The sequence below is a fragment of the Notolabrus celidotus genome, chromosome 18, assembly GCF_009762535.1.
Source record: "Notolabrus celidotus isolate fNotCel1 chromosome 18, fNotCel1.pri, whole genome shotgun sequence".
Lineage (NCBI taxonomy): Eukaryota > Metazoa > Chordata > Actinopteri > Labriformes > Labridae > Notolabrus > Notolabrus celidotus.
In genome coordinates, this window is record NC_048289.1 from 10,957,389 (window position 1) to 10,980,768 (window position 23,380).

At 39.3% G+C, this 23,380-nt stretch overlaps 1 protein-coding gene and 1 long non-coding RNA gene across 3 annotated transcripts in view; one reads left to right on the forward strand and one right to left on the reverse strand.

Moving 5' to 3' along the window:
- Positions 1-23,380, reverse strand: part of grid2ipb (glutamate receptor, ionotropic, delta 2 (Grid2) interacting protein, b) — a 54,631-nt gene that overhangs the window by 14,996 nt on the left and 16,255 nt on the right. The window contains 10 exon segments of the mRNA XM_034708065.1: positions 74-218; positions 470-555; positions 2,157-2,297; positions 2,557-2,708; positions 4,896-5,051; positions 5,260-5,412; positions 8,340-8,377; positions 8,379-8,410; positions 12,350-12,435; positions 17,478-17,756. Of these exon segments, the coding sequence (XP_034563956.1) occupies positions 74-218; positions 470-555; positions 2,157-2,297; positions 2,557-2,708; positions 4,896-5,051; positions 5,260-5,412; positions 8,340-8,377; positions 8,379-8,410; positions 12,350-12,435; positions 17,478-17,756 (1,268 nt within the window).
- LOC117830113 lies at positions 4,760-16,192 on the forward strand. Of its 2 annotated transcripts, XR_004634730.1 has the most exons (5): positions 4,760-5,007; positions 5,203-5,436; positions 14,405-14,647; positions 14,861-14,930; positions 16,081-16,192. It is a non-coding gene; the product is annotated as an uncharacterized LOC117830113 (long non-coding RNA). The 2 variants fall into 2 exon arrangements; XR_004634729.1 differs by having other exon boundaries at positions 14,405-14,930.

Below are 23,380 nucleotides of genomic sequence, written 5' to 3' on the forward strand. Positions count from 1 at the left end.
ATGGTTTTGAACCTTTGATAAAAGCATGTGAGCATGAGTTGAGTATTTGGTCGGCGTGTCATCACGTAAGTACCTGTAAGAGGGGGGAGTGTGAGGGGGGAGAGAGGGCGCCCGTAGCCCTCAGTCTGTCCCGGGCCCTCGGACTCTGCTGGGGAGCCACCCTGCTGTGGCGGCTTCCCTGTGTACATGGCCTCCAGCTCCGTGTACACACCTGTCATCTACGGGTGGAGGCATGATCAGCTGGTTAGCACACAATCACATTAGCTTTGAAGGTCTGCTGATCTCAGGAATAATTTGAAGACTGCAGGTCAACTGCAGCCACAAATCAGATTTAATAGCGCATGTTGAGTTGCAGTAATTATGAGCAGACCTTCAAATGATGTGAGGACAGAGAGCACAGAAACTGTTACCAGCACACATTATGCCAGTCGCTGTGTAGCAAGGCGCTGAAAGCTGCAGTTATACCTACATGATTGAGGTCAGGGGACTCAGGGAAGGAGGTTCCGTCTCCAGACTGCCTCTCCTCCGGGCTCCCAGATTCATCCACATGAATCCCTGAAGCACAATAAGGCATGAACAGTGACACACGGACGTCTGTGAGCCTCCCTCTTCCATCCACCCCCAGCCAGTGAGGGAGAGGATGAAGAGGAGCAGGGAAAGCATGGAGGAGTGAAGGGTAAACAGCATAGCTCCTTGAGCAGGAGTTAGCAATGAAGATGAACACCACGAATGATTTACCCGTCACCTTACACAGGGATATGGATTTAATACATGAGCAAGAAATTGCTGAAGTTTGTCACGTCACTCCAAGTATCCACGGAGGATGTGCAACAGTCTACTGCACGCTCTTCTAATTATACACATTATCTCCTGTGAGCTGACCAGTGCAAACAGCCTCTTTACAGAGCAGTTCAAGTGGAGTCACTGAGGGTTAGCTGCCTTGCTTGAGGAAGCATTAAAGTAAATTAACTGCTGAAAGAAGCTTATTGTCTACGTCTATCCAGACTCCAACCAAATAACATGCAATCATCTTGAGCACTAAATTATAAATGAGGAAAATATTTCTTCAATAGGTTTTCTAGCTTCCATAATAAAGTTAATGCAACACCTGTAATCATACACAAACAGTATCAAGTTTAATGAGTAAGAATAAAATGCATCAAAGCAGTTGGAGAGCAATACTTGCATGTATCAGCATTTATATGCAATCCCTTTTAGCTCTGCTTTTGGTCTCTACCAAATATATCAGAAATAGTTTGCTCCTTAGCACCTAAATTAGTTGCCGCTAATTCTTGCAGAGCTGGTAGTGCACAGATGGTTCTTACAGGTTTGTTTGTGTTGCCTTTTACCACCATAGAGAAATACTTTTAGAGGCGAGGGCGAACCAAAACAACAAACTGCAAGATGGATGGATAAATAGTGAGTAGAAACAGCTCAGCCAGCTCAAGAGGAGCTGAAAGATTTGGGCTAATAGTCTCTTTAGGTTCATAGCTATGAACACGTCTTTCCATAATTCAACATTTTGGCTTGATCATGATGACCCTTATTCTAAGATCATTCCCTCTTTCAAGACGTTTTTAGTAAAATGCTTTTTGAAGGCAATTCTGATTGAAAATACTAAAACAAACTTAAATGCACAGTAGCTGTGAGCGACGGCTGGCCTCAGCCATGAGAGGTACACTCACTTTACAGATAAGTGATGCAGTCCACTGTTGTTAACAAATGATGGGATTTAACTGCTAAGACAATTCTGCTTTTCAGATGCATTTCAAGGGAGAAAAAAGTCTTCAATTGTGTAATTTGATGCTTTCTCATTACCTAAAAAATATCCCGACAGATTGATTAGCATGTGCATGAACTCCTGTCCTGATTTTGCTATTTAGGCTCAGCTAATCATCTTGGTGAAGTGTATAAATGGACGTATCACAGCCTCTCAAGAATTGAGTACCAAACCAGACACACTCCATAGAGCCAGTCAGTGAAACTTTCATGAAAAGAGATAATTAAGATGTTCAAGAGCAAATAGCCAAAGTGTCATTTGAGAGCCCTGGAGTTTGTGACCTAGATTAAAGCTGGATTGCTATAAAAAAGTGACATAAAACCCACAGAGATTACAGGGATAATAGTGTTGCCTGTTGTTGTCATGTGCAGCGTACCCATTCCCAGGTGAGTCCCAATGATGCAGTCATCAGAGCTCCTTTCTCGCATGCTGCTGCGGTATGACGTCCCCGTCACCCGCATGGAGCTGCTCCGCCGGTGAAGCCCTGGACCTGGACCCACTTCAGGCTCCAACACTGCTGTAAAAACACACAAACACACATTTAGAGATATATTTTTTATTGACAAGCCATATATGCACAGCTGCTCCTTTGTGCCTGCACTGGTTACATAAAACACCAGGGAATGAAAGCTTAAGTTTCAATTTATTCATCTCATATTTTTATTGATGAAGACACCTTACAGGTCACTTTTTCTTTTTTCACATCCAACCCTCATCTTTACAGCTGACACTGTAAGTATATGCAGATCATTTGCATGTTTGTGATTTTGACTCACCACTGCTCTTGAAGCCCAGGAAGCGTGACAGCTTGCCTTGGCAGCGTTCCTGCTCGTCGTACGTCAGAAGCTGGTATATGAATTGCCAGATCAGCTGTTTGGCTGGAGTGTCCAGCACCGGAAACACGTCTACTATCAGAGTGTCCACATTCCTGCAAACGTCACACACACAAAGCAAAGAGACACACGCATTACATCATTGCACTCATACATGTACACAAAAATTCTAGCATAGACAAACGTCTGTCTGCTGCTGGAAAATTGATTAAGCTTACATCAAAGAATCTTTGCATCTGTAATGGCACGTGCAGCTGAGATACAGGGTGGAATCAGTTTAAGAAGAGGTGGGAGGATAATGGGGGTGTGAGTTACAGTAGTATTCAGGCCTTTGGGTGTTTTTTACTGTACACACATGCTGTAAAATTCAGTTGCTATGTTGCTCAAAATCCTGTGGCGTCACATGTTTGCATCATCTGCAGAGCTACAGCTTCAGCTCTCTTCTCTTCTTCATCCTGTTTACATGTCCCTCTACAATAATAAAGCATAAGGCATCACATAATGCTATATTCATGTCTAGTTAATATTCCAAAGCAAGATTTTGGGGGGGGTGGCAGGGTTTTTTTGCAAAAACTTGGAAATGCGTCAGGATTATGTAACAGATGTGAAGGAACAGAGGCGAGTAAACCCTCTGATGTTTATTAAAGTGTAAAACTCTGAACCAGCAGACAGATCACTGGGGACCCGTGTCCTTAGTTTATTATTGATGAGGAACAGTTTAACAGACTACATTAGAACAGTCACATCACGTTTGAAATGTCTCTCTTCACTCACATGATGAATATAAAATAACAAAGTTCAACTTGAAGAGACTTTCAGAGCCAGAAACAGAACTACTGCTAGAGACAATGTGGGGACTTTGTGACAGATCACTGTGGTGGCTTTTGGTCATATACTGTCTTGCAGTTTAACACAAATAAAAATATAGAGTAAGAGTAAAATTATGAGAAAGTAAGTCATAATCGTGAAATAAAAGTCAAACTCATGTGATATAAAGTCAATAAAAGAAAAGAGGCTTAAATTTTGATGTAATAAGTTATAGATATGATAGACAGTCACAATTATCATGAGATTTTAAAAGAATTGCGAGTTTAGTCAATATCATGAGAACATTTTAAAATCTACAAGATAATAGGTAAAATGATGACATATAAAGTCAATGTTACGTTATATAAAGCTAAAAATCATGACTGAAGATCATAATTATGACAGTTATACTTATAATTATGGGAGATTCTGTTCGTTTATAGGATAAAAAATTAAGTTTGAGACAAGCCATATTTTATGAGTTTTAACTCCACATGAGATATATGCTCAAAAATATGAAATAGTTGGTCAAAATTTTGACATAAAAAGTCAAAATCAGAAGATATAAAGACAAAATACAATAAATCTTGAAATTATGATACATAAATTCTAATTATCAAAGAGTCAGTAACTACTATAAGAAAATTATTTTCTAAATAATGAGAAAGTTACTCATATTTATGAGATAAGTCAACATCAAGAGACACATAATCATAATAGAGGATAACATGTAAAAATGGTGACATAAAAAGTCAAAATCAAAAGCAAATGGTCAAAATTTTGACATAATAAATTATTATTATGAGTCGGTCAGTTGAAGTCATGAAAATATAATTTGAAAGTATGAGAAAGTTAATCATACTTATTATTTGTATATATACAAAATATGGTATTCAAGGTCAAAATTATGAAATTAAAAGTAAAATCATAAATATTAAGTCAAAAAACAAGGAAAAAGACTTAAAATATGACATAATAAGATATAACTATAAAGGAGTCAGTCACAATTATAAGATAAAAGTATAAAATTACAAAAGTCATAGCTATGAGATTTTAAGTTGCAATTATGATCAATACTTTATCATATAGGTCAAGATTTTATCATAAAAAAAAAAAAATAAAAAAATAACTGGAAATAAAGAATAAAGTCCCTGCTAAGCTTTGTGCATTTGTTCCTACATTTTTAATTCTCTCACTCCATCATACATTTCCTTCCTCTCTCATTTTTACCTTCATAAGCAGCCTCCTTGGCAACCAGTTATTAGAGTATATTAAAAATACAGTTTCCCAGGCAACAGCTCATTTACAGTTAAATTATTTCTCAATGAAAGCTGGCCAGTTATTCCTGCCATAAAGAAAGTTTGACAGATCCAGAAAACTTCAGTAGAATCCACATTATAACTCCTCTCACATCTTTTCATCTATTCTGGCTTCTGTCATTTAGAAAACCTCCTCCGCTCCTCCCTCCCACCAACCTGTGCTGGAAGAAGGTCTCCAGGGATTTGCAGACCGTGTACCTCTCCTGAATAGTCAGCAGGTGCTCCAGCTGCTGGCTGAAGGTCCGCCCATGGACTTTGATGCTGGGAGGTAAGATCTCTGCCACCCACTGCAGAGAGCTGAGGGCAGGAGACCTAGATATTGACACAGCAAGAGATTAGCATGATTTTGTATGCATACATTTATAATTGCTTCATAATTATTTTCCCTTTGTATGTGCATCTTTATTGAAAACATGCTTTGTCATAACAAGGAGGTCTGATGTAAGTTTGTTTGTCCCTGCAGACTGTGACTTGCAGGAAATGTCAGTCCAAAATGTCAGGTTTGTTGGTGTGTACTGACCTGGAGCGGGGTATCGAGGTGGGGGGCATGCTAGGAGATTCCTCTGGGTCTGTTTGTTCTGACGAGTAGTCAGACGGACCCTCCTCCACCACCAGAGTAGGCATCGCGCCGCTGCCCTGTAACATGGACACCACCTTCTCATGGGAACAGTTTCTAAAAGAGATAGAGAAATAAAAGGTAGATATTTAGTTTGAAGCGGATGGACTGAAGTCATATCAGCATGACTTTAAACATACTAACCAAATCATGTAACATTAATAGAAGCCTGATTGGGCTAGAGCTCACCCTATGGGTTGTACACTCTACCTCTCCCTGCTCCCCATGTTTATGAAGGAAGAGAGGAGAGAAGATAACATACTGTACGTACTTTGATGTGAAAGCACAAGGGATACTATAATATACTGTGCTGCTGAATGTTCAGTTTTGTGGCAGCCCCCTGCAAAATCCTTTTAAGATTTAATTTACACTTCATGTTTGATCATGCTACAAACAGTGAAGACCTCTTATTCTTTCAAAGAGAAGACAAAGAGTCAAGCTGTAATGCTGGATTTCATATAATTGCTTTAAATTAAACACCAAGATGAAAACGTGGGGTTGTGGTAGAGCAAAGATTCAACTGAGATATTCTACAAACATGCTTTTCTTAATAATTCAAGTATTTCATTTTCCACATCTTGTTTGATGGCACACAGTATCAGTTTATAAACAACACTGTAAGCTCTCTCTTGTACTTTTCTTTGTCTCTCTGACAGCAATTCTGTTTTGCTGTTTACCTCCTACTCCTGCACCATGTTATCAGAGAGCACCAAAATTATACTGCGCCAATCAAATCAGTGCATCAGGCAGCCATGGGAACAGTAATTCTTCTCACGTGGCAGTCAAGGTGGCAGAATGAAAACACTGTTTCCTCGCACTGCACTGGATACACTGGCTCATGCTGTATTTGCTGTGTGAGATCGTAAAGGTGCGATTCAGTTTCATCCATGATGAATTTCTTATCTGAACGCCCACACTGACTTGCTGAAGCTCCAGAGACAGAAGGTCAAGAAGTTGTAAAGTCCACAAAAGTACGATGACTACTCCCACAGAAAGAGCGCAGTTTACATAAAGGCTGAGTTCACGTACTTTGCCCCGTACATACACACTGAACCTACATAGACACACAAGTCAATGGCTGAGGAGGACTCAGATAGAAAATAGAAGTGTTTTTGGCAAACACACTTATTCACTTTGAGTTAGATGAGGAGATCAATACCACTCATGTCTGACTGCTAATTATATAGGTATAGCTAGAATTCAGCAAGCTTAGCTTAGATCAGAAACAGTTAACTATACTCCGCACATAGCAAAATTGGACTGATAGGTCTGGGCCAGATCTGGCGTCACGCCACTGCACTGCCACGGCACTGCTTGCTGACTGCTGGCATGGCAAGTGGTATGTCAACCAGATGTGGACCAGGTCTGGCAATGATGGCATTGTATATATGATGGCATGCCACATCTGGCCCAATTGTGGCTTGGTTTATGTGGCCCAGATCTGTCCATGCCGCATCTGGGCCGATTAAGGTTGAGCTTGTTATTAAGCTGGCCCATGTGTGGGCCGTCTCTGGCAAACTATATCGGGCCACTAAAGGGCCGTCATTCTTTGCGATATGTTGGTCGAGTCTAAGTGTATTGTGGGCCAGAACCGGGCCAGACCAATTTTGCTATGTGGGTCCATTGCTTTATGGAACAATATGTAATAAAAAATGTAAAAAAAACAAAGTTGAAAGTGTAATAATCAGGTTCAGAGTATTATGGCAGATTTGTGTAGCTCTAAGAGCAATGAGGTTAGCTTTCCTCTGTAGCTATTCGGTAAACGGTTAGCCAAGACAAGAAGGTCTGTTGCTTGAAAGCTACAGCCAGCAGCTAGTTAGCTTAGCATTATATTAAGACTGGAATTTGGAAAACAGCTAGCTAGCTTTTTGTTGACTGAAGCCAACTCATAGTCATTTAGTCATTGCTAGCATTGCACCAGACAAAAAAAAATATATCCTAGCAAACAATAACCAGTAAAAGTACTACTTATCATTTTTAAACTTGTATTTACTTTGTACCATTTAAAGAAAGAAGATATACTTTTTGAAATTGTTACCTTTCTATGAGCTTTAAACCACTGTTACTTTTGACCTGAGTCAGGCTACCTGCTCATCTGTTTGTTATGTTTTTGTTTCGGTAAGCTAATGTCCTGCAGCTCATTTTTCAATCTAGCTAACTGTCGACAAGGAATCCACTAAGCATCCGGGGAAAGAGGGCTTGTTTGCACCAGCAAATTCCTGGTCAGAGAACTAAAATAAAATGTTAAAATGTTTGCTTTCCTTGCCTGTACTTATATACCTTTTTGAAATGGCACTCACTTTTTTGGTAGGGCTAACATTTCGGTTTTATAGCGTCCAATCTATGTACAAAATCTATTAAAAACTGTGTGTGAAAGAGAAAACTGAACATTTTATTTCAGGTTAATAGTAATATAATATGCTTCATTTTGTTTATCTTTGTTGTCTGTAATAATTGAATTAGTTGTTTAAGCTTGACCAACCACAATTAGGGAGTAAAAAGTCTGACAACCAACCCCAATCTCATCTATTCTATTTTAAGAAATGTAGGATTTCATCCCCTCTGGCTTCCTGTGGATCTCAGATATTATCATATCAGAGAAATTCAATGTTACTATTTTGTTAAATTGCCTATATTTTGTCGGTATGGGACTTTGTTTTTCTCCTTAAGATTGTTGGCAGAGGGGACACATGAAAAAAATACCAATCTAAAAAAGTGAACTCAGCCCAAAACAGGGAAACAACAAATAAATGGAACCCATAACAAAAACAAACAGGAGCTTCATGTGTTCTGTGATGGAAATTCTGGCACTGTATAAAAGATGTTTTTTTATAGTGGCAGCAGATGGTTTTCCTGGAGAAAAACAAGCCCTGATTTCTATTCTAATATTCTACCTGAGTTTCAAGAACTTGGATAGCAGGCACAGACAAAATACTACTACCACTACTGCTGCTGATGATAGTGTTTATCCTTTAAAGACCAACCTCATGTCCAGTCCATTGAGAAAGAGGATACGGTCTCCTGGTTTTCAGTCCACATTCCTCTGCAGGACTATCTGTGATGGAGGATGGCAGAAATCACACATCAATCAGAATTTTAAAACAGATCCTGGCACAACTTAACCTGCCAACAAGGTGCACTGAGCAGACTGGTGGAAGAGGGAATAGATGGTGACTAATGCGGTGCTGTCAATCTGTGTATGACATCCAACAAAGACCATCAACAAATGAGATGATCTCTGCGCTAAATCTTATTACATAAGGAAAACAGTGCTGTCAAAACAAACCTCAGTGAATCTGTTCTGATTGCTCCGCACCGTTCACAATCGCTTCACTCATGTGTCAACTCACTGCTGTTTTCCTCACATTGAATGTCATGCTGTCTTTTCTTTTACTCAGAGTTTAAATGTAACAAACTCTTCATGTTACGCAGGCACATTCGCAGGCCACGAGGCAGACTTTCAATCTGTGTTTGTGGTTTTCTAGTTGTCAGTATTCAGATCACGATCAGAGACATGCTATCCACCCCCACCATCTCCATATCAACCTCCATAAGGCCCACTGAGTCAGTCCGCTCTGGCCGCTCCAGCACATGATGGTGGGAGATAATGGTGGGCGGGGAACAGCGCCGTCATCTTCAAATACACACACACACACATATACCACCTCCCTCCTTGCATATTCCCCACCACAGCTACTTCGCAACCTCACATGTCCTCGTTTTTATTTGTGTAAGCAATAACAGTTAATTAAAGAACCTTTTACTGCGGCAAATTAAAAAAAGAAAGTAATTAACAAAAGCTCTTAGTAGCCATTACTCTCACAAATATTACACAGTGTTTGATTTGAATGCCAAACAGTGATTCAGCTGAGGAAAAAAACTTACTACTACAAGATTTTTGATTAAAATCTGGACAATTACAAATCTGCATTGCTGATTGAGGAAACCGATGAACAGAGCTGTGCAGCTGTTCAATGTCTGGAGGTAAACTGTTAAAGAAATTCAATGTGAGACCATACACTAGCATTGATCTACAGTTTGAAAAACTGTAGACAGTTTGAAAAACTGTAGATCAATAAACTTTCATTACAGGAATAACACAATTCTTGATTAGAGTCCCATGAAACCATTGATAGCTCTCTTGTATCTGTAATCAACATGAAGCTACATCCAGCAGCTGATTAGTTCAACACAAAGATCAGAAACCAGGGGAAGAGGCTAGCCTGGCTTTGTCCATAGTTGGCTGATTCCTCCTACCAACATCTCAAAAGCTTACAAGTGAGCTTGCTTGATTCATCTGTATAAAAAGTGACGCATTCAAATGTAAAAAAAAAAAAAGAAACATATGGGTTTTATGGAGGTTTTGTTTAGAACTAATCCTGCACATTATTTACTACCAAAGCCAAAATTCGGAATCTTTAGTAAAATCTCAAAAAGTCAAGTTTTCTGTGACTGCACTTAGAGTTACGTAGCTGCAGTTGTGCTTTTTCAACCTCCCACTAATAGAGTAGGTCAAATAACATCCTCAATGATGGTTGTGACTGTTTGATATGGAAGCCCTAAGTGGACTTGCATCCATCCATTTTATTTTCTCAACTTTCCTCTGATAATAATTTTCAGCTGTTTCCTCAAAATCTTCACTCAACATCAGATGATGATAACTCATATTTCTGGAGTTGCAAAAGCACAGAACAAACCTAACAAAAGGCAGAGCTAAACTCAATTCAGCCAGTCTACTCACTTTGTATTGATCAAAACTTTATTGCAGCAGCAGAACGTTGTTTGTGTTTGGCATGTAGGCTCCCGACCTCATCACTCCTCACAGATTGACTCAACATGCAGAAATTGAGGAGTGATGGGATAATATTTTAAACCCCTTATAGTCTGAGCCTGCAGGTGGGTGCTGGGGAGGTGATACGGCTGAAAGTTTTGAGTGCAGGCCTAGTTCAGGGCAACGGTGGCATTGCCACAGCAGAGGCAGAGAGGCAGCTTTAATACACTACCTTATTGGATGGTGCAGCTTGAGTAACCTGCCTGAACTAGCTAGCAGGCATCTCTGCATCAGTGGGGGTAAGAGCAATATGGCGTGCCCTAGTAAGGCTGACCTCAGTGACCAGCCCACTGTTAAGTTGTCTAGATCAGGGGTTCCCAAACTTTCAGCCCCCCCCCAAAAAAATATAGATTCCAAAGACTCACGACCCCCACTGTCTCTTGAAGTGATTTAATGTGGCTTCATTTAGCTGGTCTGCAGAAAATTAGTCTACCTATAGGAGCGCGTGGCTGTGTTTCCTGCTCCTTTATGAATTAACCTACTGCTACTGATGCTTTTGATAATTAACTGTTCACCAAACCTAAACTTAGGAGTCATATGGCAAAAGAAAGGCAGAAAACTCATTACATTTTCTATTTTCACGGTTTTATTTCAAGGTTAGCTACTATTCTTGTCGATATTTTTACTATAATGGGTAAAATGTACTATCTATTTTTAGATAATTTAAACAAAACAACATTCTTGAAGACATCTCACGACCACCCATTTATGTCTCACGACCCCCCAGAGGGTCCCGACTAGAAAATGATCCCGTTATTAGAGGAAAACAATCTTTATTATCTCGAGATATTGAGACAAACAATCCATTTCAAAGCGAAAAGGCAGCTTTTTTATTTCAAGATAAGAAAAGTTGTTATCTGAGAAAACAACTGACATTCAGTCAGGACCATTCTTGTCAAAAGAATAAATCATAGACATCAGTGTCAATACATATGACAATGGTAAACTCAGACAAGGCATAAAGGAGAAGCTAGGGTGTAGGTAGGTTGAAAAGCACTTTGCAGGGGAAGCAGTTAGAGAAGGCAGATAGAATGCCCATTTTGCAAGCTTGACTCCGAGGCCTGCCTGAACTAACGCTATGCTCAATTTCACAAAAAATTCAGCTTTGTTATCTTGAGATAAGACAAATAACTTGAGATGTCGAGAAACAACCGGAGACCGCTTTTATTCATGGGAAAACAGAGAACATAAAATGTTCTGATGCATGTCCACATAGGGCCTGTGTAGCTTGACACAGTGGCACCACCTGTGCGTCAACTCTGGTTCTCTTTCCTTGGATTGAAACTTGTTTTACCATCTGTTGTCAATCAAAAGAAGGGGACTAATCAGACTTTCATATATCTGGAAATTGGACATATGCCTTTAAGATCTGAAATACAGAGTTATTAAAAATAACATTATAAAGTTGGTAGTTTGGCTACGGCTCACTGTGTTTCCCATCTGCCCAAACATTATGCCAAGTTAAGCTTACTCCTGGCTTTAGTATCAACTAGCTTGATCTTTTTATATAGAGGGATCAGCTGTCAAATATTGGTTGTCTGTTGTGAATCTTATTACAAGAAGAACAGATAATGTTACTCTAAGTGTGACCATTATAAAGCTCAAAGAGAAAGGTTTTCTGAGATATAATAACATTTAAGCAGAATTAGTTAATAAAGTAATGGCACATGTATAATATATAAAGTAACAACTTATGTAAGTATGCTGTAGCTATGTGATATTTAGTTCAACATCTTTTCTATTCCTACTTTGTGAAAGAGTTTAAAAGCTTGCATGAAGAAAACTCCAACTCCAGATAAAAGTCTGTTCGAGCTCCCTGAATGTAATTGTGAGGCACTGACTGACTGCTATAAGTGTCGATTACTGCACAGCACAGCCTGTTCTGAGAGTTTTCCTCTTAACATTTCATTGGTGAGTCATGCAAAAACCACTTCCTGGTACACTCATAGTCACACACACAAACACCTCCTGATCACCTTCAACCTACAGCGGCTGGCACCACAACAGACTCGCCCACAGAGAACGCATCCACCCCTCTCAGCCAACACAGAACAATGTTTGTAGCAATCCACCACCACATACATACACACACACACACACACACATAAAGAGGAGGCACTGATCAGGCTGTTCTGTTCTGGTTTTTAAATAAGAAGAAGATACCTGGGATGACAGAGTCAATGGAGACGGGGGCGTGGCCTCGCAGCGTGAAGCCGAAGTTCTTCTTCCCTCTGTAGACGCGAATGATCCTGAGGATAGACGGAAGTGAGATGAATACATTAGACAGCAAATCATAGAGTTACATTTGACTTATAGAACCAAGGAAAATACACAAGTGCAAAAATTGCCATCCTTAACTGTTTCACAATATCAGAAAGTTTAACTTTTGCTTCTAACGATGAAGGCTTTGGGTTTTCATTCTACATAGAAAAAACATGATCCAAATTTTAGCTTGATAAGGGGACAGCAAATTCTCCAGTTAAATGGGATTCAACCTCCTAAAAATATTTTTTGTCCAACTGTCTTAAGTTGGAGAATGTCACCTTGAAATGAATATTGAATTGAATATTATCCCTACATGGTTACTTTTCTAAATCACAGGGTACAGTGTAACAAGGACTGAATTAAGTTTTTATCTTTATCATCAACTAACAAATTCACTGTATGCAAACATCTTCTTACATTTGGGTTTTTAGAAGGACAGTCATCACTAACATGTTAACCCCAGTGTGATTCAGGTCCAAAATTCATGCATTCTTTTTTTCTAATCCAGGGCTATTTTGTCCCTCTAGGAACACCGGAGTTAAGCTGCTGCAGTTTCTTCATGCTGCTGCAATGATGAAAACTACACCACTGTGGTTTTGAGTTACACATTTCACTTTAAAACTTCCAGACAGCTCAGCTGACAATTCAAAAGTAATATACACTTTGTGTCAAACAGAATCAAAATATCACCAAAGTACTAAGTTGAGTTTGAGCTCCCACTGACGAGCTAAGCATGCAGGTGCAGCAGGTAACGGCATCACAAAAGCCAGCAGAGCAGTGTTTTGGAGTACGCATCTCCACAGACCTGTGGATGAAACACTGTGAAGTTGGAACTCTTGGTTTCAGACCACACTGTTGTAGCAGTGCAGCAGTGTTATATCACTGCTTTCATTCAATTCCCAAATCAAGACTCTGGTAAGAATTGTCTTACATTGTTAATATGAACTAAAAAGCTGTTCTGAAATGCTAAAAAAAAAAAGTTAAACATTAATTGGACTGTGTTTATATGGCACCTTCCCTAGTCCCCTGACCACTCAAAGCGCTTTCATAGTACACGTCACATTCACCCAATCACACCACATTCACACACCGATGGAAGAGGCTGCTGTGGAAAGTACCCATCAGTGTTAACTAATACCATTCACAAACCAATGGCACAGCCACAGCTGATGTGTACAGCCGGACCTAGGACCAGACCCCTAACCTTACGATTGGCAGACAACCAATGCTATTAATCAGGATCAACAAAATGAATCATATGACAGCCCAAATCATGAGAGTGTAAGATGTAACAAGACTTTTCACAATAAGACCTGGAAATCTCTACTGTCTCATGTCTCCGTTTTATGTTTGAGAAACTTACTTAAGTATGTTTGTCTTCCCATGATCATCATCATCTTTATTCTCTTTTAAATCATAAGTTAATTGTTCAATAAAATGTTTGATAAGACAGAAACATTCCCACATTGCTTCCCCAAATTGTTCTAAAAACACTACAAAATGAAAGGGTTTTTACTGCCAGCCTTTCATTAATTGGGAGCAATTGTTTCCTGCTCTGTGTTTGATTGATTTAAAGATGAGTCAGTTAATAGCTCTCAGTTGTTCTGAAACCACTCACCGCTGAATTGTCTCAGTTTAATTTGTGACATCGTTAACTACAGTGATGCTTTAACACTGCTGTTTTTTTTCTTCCTGTGAATGGACAGGGAGCCCAGCTGTCTCTATTCGAAGCGCTAACTCTCTGCTCTGTTCAAAGCCTCTCTCTTGTTTTGATCCGTCACTTCCTGCGTGTGGGAGTCGGAACAAGTGGAGAAATGACGCTTGTCTTGACTGCTATCTCACTTAGTGATTTACGTGGATGACATAGCAGTTTTTGTTTTTACATAACGATCTAAACTAGTTCAGCCTCGATCCACGTCACTTTATGGATCTTTGTGTTTGTTTGATTCTCAGGCTTCCAACCTCCATGTAAATAAATCAGGACAAACACAACAGAGAGAAAAGCTTTGACATCTTGCTGATGGTGGTGCTCTGCTCTCGTTCACCCCGGTGGAGGGGAACACGTTGGAACCTCTTTGTACATCAAAGCTGAGACACTCGAGCTGTCTATCCAGGGTGCGTTGCCATGGAAACGACTCAAAGCACCACTGCCTTGATATGTAAACAGTGGGGAGGACTAAAAAAAGATGGAGGGGGGTGAGAAAACACAGATCTATTCTTTTATAGATGCTTTCACTGGCTGTTATGTAAGACGAGCTAAATGCAGATGGGCACATTGGGTGCTGCATGTATGTGAATGTGTTTGTGTGTGTGTGTTTTTGTGTATGTGAGTGAGACAGAGAGGAGGGTGTCAGATACACAGCATCAGCCTAGAGCACACTTGACAATCTTGGTGTTTCAAATTATCAGAATGCTCAAGGCCTCTCCAGATTCCCCTCAGTCAACAATGACGGCACGTTGCACTTTTACACAACTTCACGTGAGTCACTCATTACTTAATGACACCACTGGGACATAACGTCGGCTCACTGTGCTAAAGCTCTGATACAAGAAGAAATACACAATACCCAATCTTTAGTTATTGATTTTGAGAATCTGTATGATTAGACTATTTGTTATCAGGCCACAATGAAGAACCAACCACTTCAACTGCTCTTTGAAAACAGCAGTGATAAGTTCACTGAAGAAATGTGCTTCATAATGATGCATTAGTTCATAACAGTCAATATATTACCTAGCATTGAATAAGAGTGGAAGTAAAGTATCTCTTAAGTTATGTATAATTCTTTGAATTTATGAATTATGGTAATTGCTATAGAGGCTGCAGGACATTTTTGTAAAATATCCAGTATACTTGAAATAGTCTAGTAATCCACACTGGTTTGAATTTAACTGAGTTGTGACTGTGTAGGTTGTAATAAGAGTTTATTTGCCAGTTGTGGGAAGAGTAAAGGAATCTCTTATCTTATCTTATCTTATCTTATCTAATCTATCTCTGCAAAGTTGTAATTTAGAAGAGTGGTATAAGATTAGGTTTCTGATGCTTGCAAGCTTGCTAGCTGACCTAACTACTGGCTAACTCACAAGCTAAGTGATTCAGTTAGATATATAGCTAGATAGCAAACTAAATAGCTACCTGACTCTAGCTAAATGACTAGCTGTGTATCTGTCTACCCATTGTTCTGTCCATCTATACATCTTTATCTTTCATCTGTATCTCTCTTTATGCTAACATTCTCTATCTTTTAATCCTTTCCCATTTAATCTAAAGAAGTTCATGTCATTTCTATTAATCTATGTCATTCTATCTCCACTTTTCTTCATACTTTCTGTTTCTATCTATCTATCTATCTATCTATCTATCTATCTATCTATCTATCTATCTATCTATCTATCTATCTATCTATCTATCTATCTATCTACTATCTATCTATCTATCTATCTATCTATCTATCTATCTATCTATCTATCTATCTATCTATCTGTCTGTCTGTCTGTCTGTCTGTCTGTCTGTCTGTCTGTCTGTCTGTCTGTCTGTCTGTCTGTCTGTCCGTCTGTCTGTCCGTCTGTCTGTTCGTCTGTCTGTCTGTCTGTCTGTCTGTCTGTCTGTCTGTCTATCTGTCTAGTAGTGGAGACATAACAGTGTTACACAACACTCTCGAGGTTCGGGAGAGACGCCCGCCTGCAGCACAACTTGTTACCGTGACTGTATCACTTCTTCAACATGAATAAAACTCTCCCATACGTTCACCTCCTATTGTTGTGTGACCTGTCCTTATGATTCCACTTGACATGATCGGCCTTTACACTGTCACTTCTCTATGGATGAAGACAGGACTCTGGGTTTAGTTTGTTTGTGTGGGCGTGAGGGAGTGTGCTGCCTTCCCTGTAATCCTGCACTGAGTCTGCTGTGCTGTTATTAATTGGACAGTGGTGTAATCAGTGTGTTAGTGGGTGGAGGACGAGCAGCAGGGGTTCAGTGGTCAGGGGCTCTACAATAATACAAGATTAACATGTATAATAGGTTAGGAGATACACAAAGGTGGGGGCTATAGTTCAGTTTAAAGAGGTGTTATCTGGCTAAATGTAAAATGAGTGTGAGCACTTTCCAGCTTATGTAACAGGGTGTAAAAACATCTCCTTTATTATGTAGATTAGTATTTATGAGTGCAGCTTTTTATAGGACTCAATGGAAAACAGCAAGAACATAAATTAGATACATTCTCCACATTTTCTAATGCATTTCTTCAAAAAAATGTGACTGTAAGTGTCTGAAAATAAAGCTAATCTTTAGCTGCTTCATTATGTTTTGGGATCACATGTTTGTAGCCAGTTTTTTTTACACTAAACACAAATTTAAATAGAGCCAAGATGTTCATGTAGCATAGTTGTTCAATATTGTTACCAGTATTAGTACTTGTACTAATACCAATACTGGTACCTGATACCAGCGCAGCACCAGTATTGACTTTAGATTCAGCCTAAAATACCTTGATTGGTTTTGGCGAGTATGTCAGTTAATTCAGCTTTATGACAATAAAATTTATAACCAAAAATCTGTTGGTTTTTGGTAAATAATCATGTGACAACAACAAACAAGGGATGACTTTAGCGTGGTAGAGCCATTGTCCCTCGCTCACAGGGTCAGGAGTTTGATCCAAAGTCCTGTTACATTGTGACCTCTAACATCAGTATATGAATGATGTGATCAGGTGAATGTGACACATTATGTAACATGTACCGCTTTGAGTGGTCAGAAGACTAGAGCTGGCGCTATATGAACACAGTCCATTTAGAATTTACAACAACAGTACTGTGCAAACAAATAGTGTTATTTGAGTGTAATGTGTAAAGTTATTCAAAGCACCCACTGTCAATAATCAGCGTTTGTCTTAAATTGAGATTGTAGTGTGAGAGGGATACTCAGTATTGGCTGATAACGAATATGTATAGGGATTATTAAAGATGTCGGTGCATCTTTAAAAACAACAATCTGTTGGTCATGTGTTTGTACATGTGCGTTCACCTCTGATTGGGTCCAATGGGGGGATGAGAAGGCATCCCAGAGGCAGACTTCCTTTGGCCCCTGTCTCTCTCCCCGTCCCCTCTCCCTCCTGGTTCTCCATCTCTGGGTACCGAACTTGCCCGTTTGGACCTGTGGTGGCGATCTGAGTGATCTTCGCTCCGACTGCGGCGGATCCTACCCTGCGGCTCACTGATGCTCTTGCTGCGACAGAGTCGGTTGATCACATTCTGCTGGACAGAATCATCAAAGCGCTGCCGGTGCTTCTTAGGGATGAAGATTCTGGCAAACATGGTGGCATGTGAGGAAAATGAAAAGGGGTGATATTAGTTTTTGTCTTTCAGAGTTGTTTCAGTGAAAGAGAAGAAAAGAAGAAGGATCTACATCAGAGATCCAACTTGATGAAATCTAAAACAAAAACTAGATTTGGGTGCCAAGAAAGAGTGATAGAAGAAGTCAAACATCCAGTTTGAGGAGAGATCAAAAAGTAAGAATCAATTCCGTCTTCTGAAAAAAGAATCCCCACAATCCAAGTCTACTCTAATGCAATCAACAGGCTTCCTTCTTCAAGAGGTTCAGAGAAAAGAGCTTTGATGGACAGGTGAGATGTCAGTCCACCTAGAGGTGACTAATTTCCCCAGAGAGAAGAAAAGAAAATAATTTTCAAAGGAAGTCAGAGAGAAAAGATCTTTTTCTGAGGAGCGACAGAGTGAGGAAATCTCAGTGCCACACGCTGCTCACTGAAGTCTCACTGCTGCAGCGTGAGGTACCACAGCCAGAATACAGCAAGAGAAAAAAGGTGTGGGAGTGAGCGAGCATGGGATTTCTCCACTGCTCTCTCTCTCTCTCTCTCTCTCTCTCTCTTAGCTATGTACATTATGTCACTCTCACTCCCCTACACTTCTGTCCACGCCTCACCTCCGTGTCAACCTGTCGGTGTGAGCTCAGAGGAGGAAGCTGTCATCATGTTATTGACCTGGGAACCTTGCCATTTTACCGTTTTTTAAGAGAAACTCAACTCACGACTCCAGGTTCATGCATTTAAACATAAGGCTCATTAACCTCATCAGAACTCAGGAGGTGGACAGGTTTGAACTAAATTAATCATCCTGATCTGAAAGAGATCTTTCAAACGGCTCACATCGTCATTAAAAGGTCAGATGATGAATGTTTTACTACATACTAACTACAACATGGGAAAAAAAACCCATCACAAACTATCAAAGAGGTAGTTAAAAAAAACGAGATGCTGCATTAACTACACTTAGGGGATTCTTGAGAGAGAAATCTTAAACGTAGATTTAGAAGAGTAAAAACTGAGATACTTTGCCTGTTAGCCCAAAGTCAAAAATGCTAGCTAGTATGATTCCTGTAATGTAGCGAGATCAAATATTTCACTCTTCCATGCCTGCCTCACTTGTTCAGAGTTAGATAAAAAGATTGATGACTGGTTCATGTCTTTGTAGTGTAAATAAAGCCTAAACCTGGAGACAGTTAACTCAAAGTTAGCAACAGCTTGCATAAAAACAGGACGCAATAGTAAACAGCTAGCCACAGCTTGTCTGAATCTGTACAAGTTGAACAGCATGTGCAGCTAACTAACAAACATAATGACACTCTTGTTAACTCATACAAAAACTAAGGTTGTATTATTACAGAAGGTTATTAGCTGAAAACAATGGAGCCAGGCTAGCTTCTTTTATCGTTTCCAGACATTTAGCTTTGCAAACTTTTGGGCTGCTAACAGTCTCTTTGCTGTTTAAGCACACAGATATGAGTGCTGTCAATCTGCCTGTCAAACTTTCATCAAAAAATGTTCATAAAAACACCTATACAATCAAGAAAATGAAGCTAACATTTGGACAAAGGGTTTGAATAGTTTTTAAAGAAAATTCCCAGTGTTAAAATTATTGTTTAGATACTAATTTAAGGATCATTTGAGACTTTACATTAAACTTAAAGGTTGGAAATCCTTTGAAATTTTATAATATTATTACAAAAATGATACCAAGACTTTTCCTGCCATCTTACATTGAGGAAAACTAAATAACCACTTTTGCATATAATAGAAGAAAAGAGAAAGAAACTTAACCTCGTGAAAATTTGTTTTTTAAAAGGCAAAATTATGATTGAGTTGAGAACTTTCTGATTAAAGAGTACGGTATAAAGCACTATGAATGTTACGTAGGCTAGTAAGTGATTGGCACTGTGTTAATGATACATTCTTACACCAAAAACGTCCTGGGCTGGATACCTGGACCTGCTAAAAAGACTAAAACATGCATTTTGCAGCATGATAAACCAGCAAAATGTCAAAGATGAGGATAAATGTGAACTGTACATGGTGCTCTGTATCACATACTGGCTGTGTACCAGGCAGCAGTGCAGACTATGAGAACAAAACAAATGAGTCTTCCCCCACACACGAGGACAACAGAAACAACATTTCATTCAAGTGATCAGAACTGCTGCCAGGAGACAAAGCAAACACCCACACAACCATGCTCAAACAGTTTTTATAACTGTGAGGATATTCATGCTCTACCCCTCTAACGATACTCTTTGTTTGTTCTCAGGCATGTCCAAGCTTTAAAGATGTCTACCTGTTTTCATAGTAGGCACTACTACAGGAAATCGGGAATATAAATAAAGGCATGATATGATTCTTGAGTGAAGGGGTTAAAATAATTCCCCAACTGGAGCAATAAAGCAATAAATCTGGTGTTTGTTTACTATCAAAGATGTTAACAGACTGTGTGTGTGTGTGCAAGGAAGATTTTTTTTTCAGTTATCCCAAAGACTTAAATTCTCTTATAACAGTTAAACAGCTTCAAAATGTTCTTCAAGATGAATGTGAAGCTACTTAAAGCATTCTTAGTTAAATTAGATTCTGCAAATAGCTTAAAGAGTGGAAACAGGCATCTAAAACAAGCTTAGTGCTGTCCAAAATGAGCTACCTCTAAGAAAGAGTTAAGACTGATTTTGTGACCTCTGGACCGAACCAGGCTATTTTTTATGAGTTTTTAATGCTAAGCCAGAGTAGCAAACTGGTGTCCACCTCTTCTTATAATTCTGACATCTTAGTTTGACAGAAAAATATGCTGAAACCTCAACAGGCAGCTAACAGCAGGCTAAGCGCTTTCTGAAGCTAGATACTTCTCTTTAGTGAAAGTTAGCAAATTCACCTTCTCTGCTAGCATAGCTTCACACAGCCTAAAGAGAGGAGACGGGCAGCGAACAGCAAGCTCAGTGCTGTTCAGAGCTAGCTAACCCTAGCAATGAGTTGAGTATGATTTTATGACCTTTGGACTGAACCAGGACAGTTTATACTGGGTCTTTATGCCAAGCTGGGCTAACAAATTCCGACTGCCTCCTAGTTTATGTTAGTTAGTTGCTTCAGGCGGGACACTTTAGTTAAAGGTGCTGTTGGTAGTCACAGAGTAAACATCTGTTTAGAGAGAGGGACTTCGAATGTCAACACTATCCCTCCCAACCAGATTTCCTCTTAGCCCCCCAACACAGATCGGCGTGTTCAGTCCTGATAGTGCCGGACTTATAACCAATCGGAGGACGTAGTTGGGGCTGCCCCTTAACCAATCAGGACAGAGGATTGGAAATTAGCTATGATTGGTCCGTCATAACGGGAAAAAGGGAAATAATAACATTCTTGATACAAAAGCATTGGAAAACGCAGAGATTTCGCAATAGTTTCAAATTACTCCACTTACCGATGAGTAACGATGGGCATTATGACCTTTTTTCCAAACCCAGCAGAAAAAAAGCGACGTTTTTTACACCATTCCTACCAACAGCAGCTTTAAATGAGGTTCTAAAAGAATAATATGCAACAACCACATACAACCTGTAAACATAGCTTAGCATAGCGTGAAGAGAGGAAACAGGCAGCTAACTGCAAGCTTAGTAATGCTCAAAGCTAGCTACCTCTAAGAGTTTCTGGAGAAAGCTAGTAGCTTGACAAGGCTAGTTTTTCTGACACTTAGGGCATAGGCTAACATGATTCTCACAGCCTGTTATAAATTCGACAGCTTAGATGAGATTCTGAAAGACTTTGTATACAAAGTCAGACAGAAGAAGCTGACAGATAGCTTATTGCTGAGCTATTCACCTATTTTAAAGAGTTGTTCATAATCATGTGTTTTGACCCTAGGATAGAGTCAGGCAAGATTTTATCAGTCTTTGTGCTCAGCTGAGCTTACAATATTCTGGTTGCTACCATAGCTACCAGGTTACAATGCAGGTAGATATGGAAAAACTGCTTAAGAATCTTGTTATATAACCCTTAGCGAGCATGTTTCACAAAATGTCAAGCTTTTTCTTTAAGCTGACGACACTACTCCTGGAAGAAGTGAAACTTGGACAAAATCAACAGATTTGGAGGACAATGATTTAGCCTTTATGCTTTCCTTGTAAGCTCTGCCCAGGAACTACATTTGGTTAGCTCTTAGCTGTATCTATTTTGAAAAGTGTATTGGACATTGTCCCTTCTTAATGAATAATGAAATAATATAGTTTAGCAGTTGTTTATCTATACTAAAAAAAGGAAAACAAGAATATAAAACCTACAATATATACACACAGCATGTGTATTTTAAACAGACTAGTACAATAAGAAGTGCTGAGACTGCAGTACTTGTTAAATTAAAAGGAGGAACCCAAATCCCAGATAATAAATCAAGTCAGTCACAAGGTAATTATATTTTGTTTCATAAATCACAGTAGGGTTAAAATCTAACAGCACAAACAACCATTTTAAATTCCACCTCCAGCAGTCTGTTGTGTTCTGACTAGCTCAATTTGCAGCTGATCTGCTGATCAGATGAATCAGCCACAAGCATACTGAGTCTGTGAAAAACTGCACCAGTGGAGTAATTAGCAACAAAGTTGCTGATGGAGATGAGATAACAGCTACCACTGTACATATCCACTAGAAGCTAATTAAGCTGTATAAAAAACAACTTTGACAGCTAAATAAAGCAATTAGGGCACATTTATTGTGAGGAGAGAAGAAGAGAGGGGGAGGATAAACAACTTCACAGCAGATGTCAGACCTTTTCATTTCATTATACAGTGTTCTTTCAGCTCTTTGTTTAATGGTTTCAGGTAAATACAGAACACCTCTAGCCCCGTGCTGTTCCTGCTGTGAGGCCAATAAAGAAGTATCATTTGCATGTGGAACGTAAAGGTCTCAGATTCTGTAAATAGCACCGATCTAATGTATGAAGAGCCCTTTTATTATATAAAAAAACAGCAAATCAGATGTCCAATCTTTAGTATTTGTACAGACAGCTCTACAGAGAAAGAAAGTCCTATCAAAAGCCTGACCAATTCTGCCTTTGTGTGTGTGTGTGTGTGTGTGTGTGATATCAATATTAATACTGGAGAGTTTGAAAAATCTAGAATTAATGTGGCAGGCAATATTCGATTTCTTGTTACAGTGAGCCCCAATATTGACTAATAAAGATCTGTCATTCTGACCAATAATATTTTCTGCACATGCCTCTATTTTCCAAATCATATTTCTATCTTATTTGCATTTTTTATTAAAGTTTTCAACTTTTTGATCATTCATTTTGGGAACTTTTCTCCTTGTTTAATTTGGATGCTGCCAAAACACACAAAAAAATTCACACCAATATTAAACTGACTCAAATAATCTGAAGCCAAATCTTGTTTTTGTCTGCAACAGAGGCAGATACAGACACTAGAGTTAAGCTGAAATATGTCCACTACTATATACTGCAGGTGATCAAACACTGAAGATACAGTTCTTTGCAACATGACAAATTTTACTCTACAAGGCATATTGTGTTTTTTTAAGCGGCTTGTAAGACAGTTGTGAATAGTGAGTGCATTACCCATTGAATCCAGGTTGGCTCGGCCCCTTT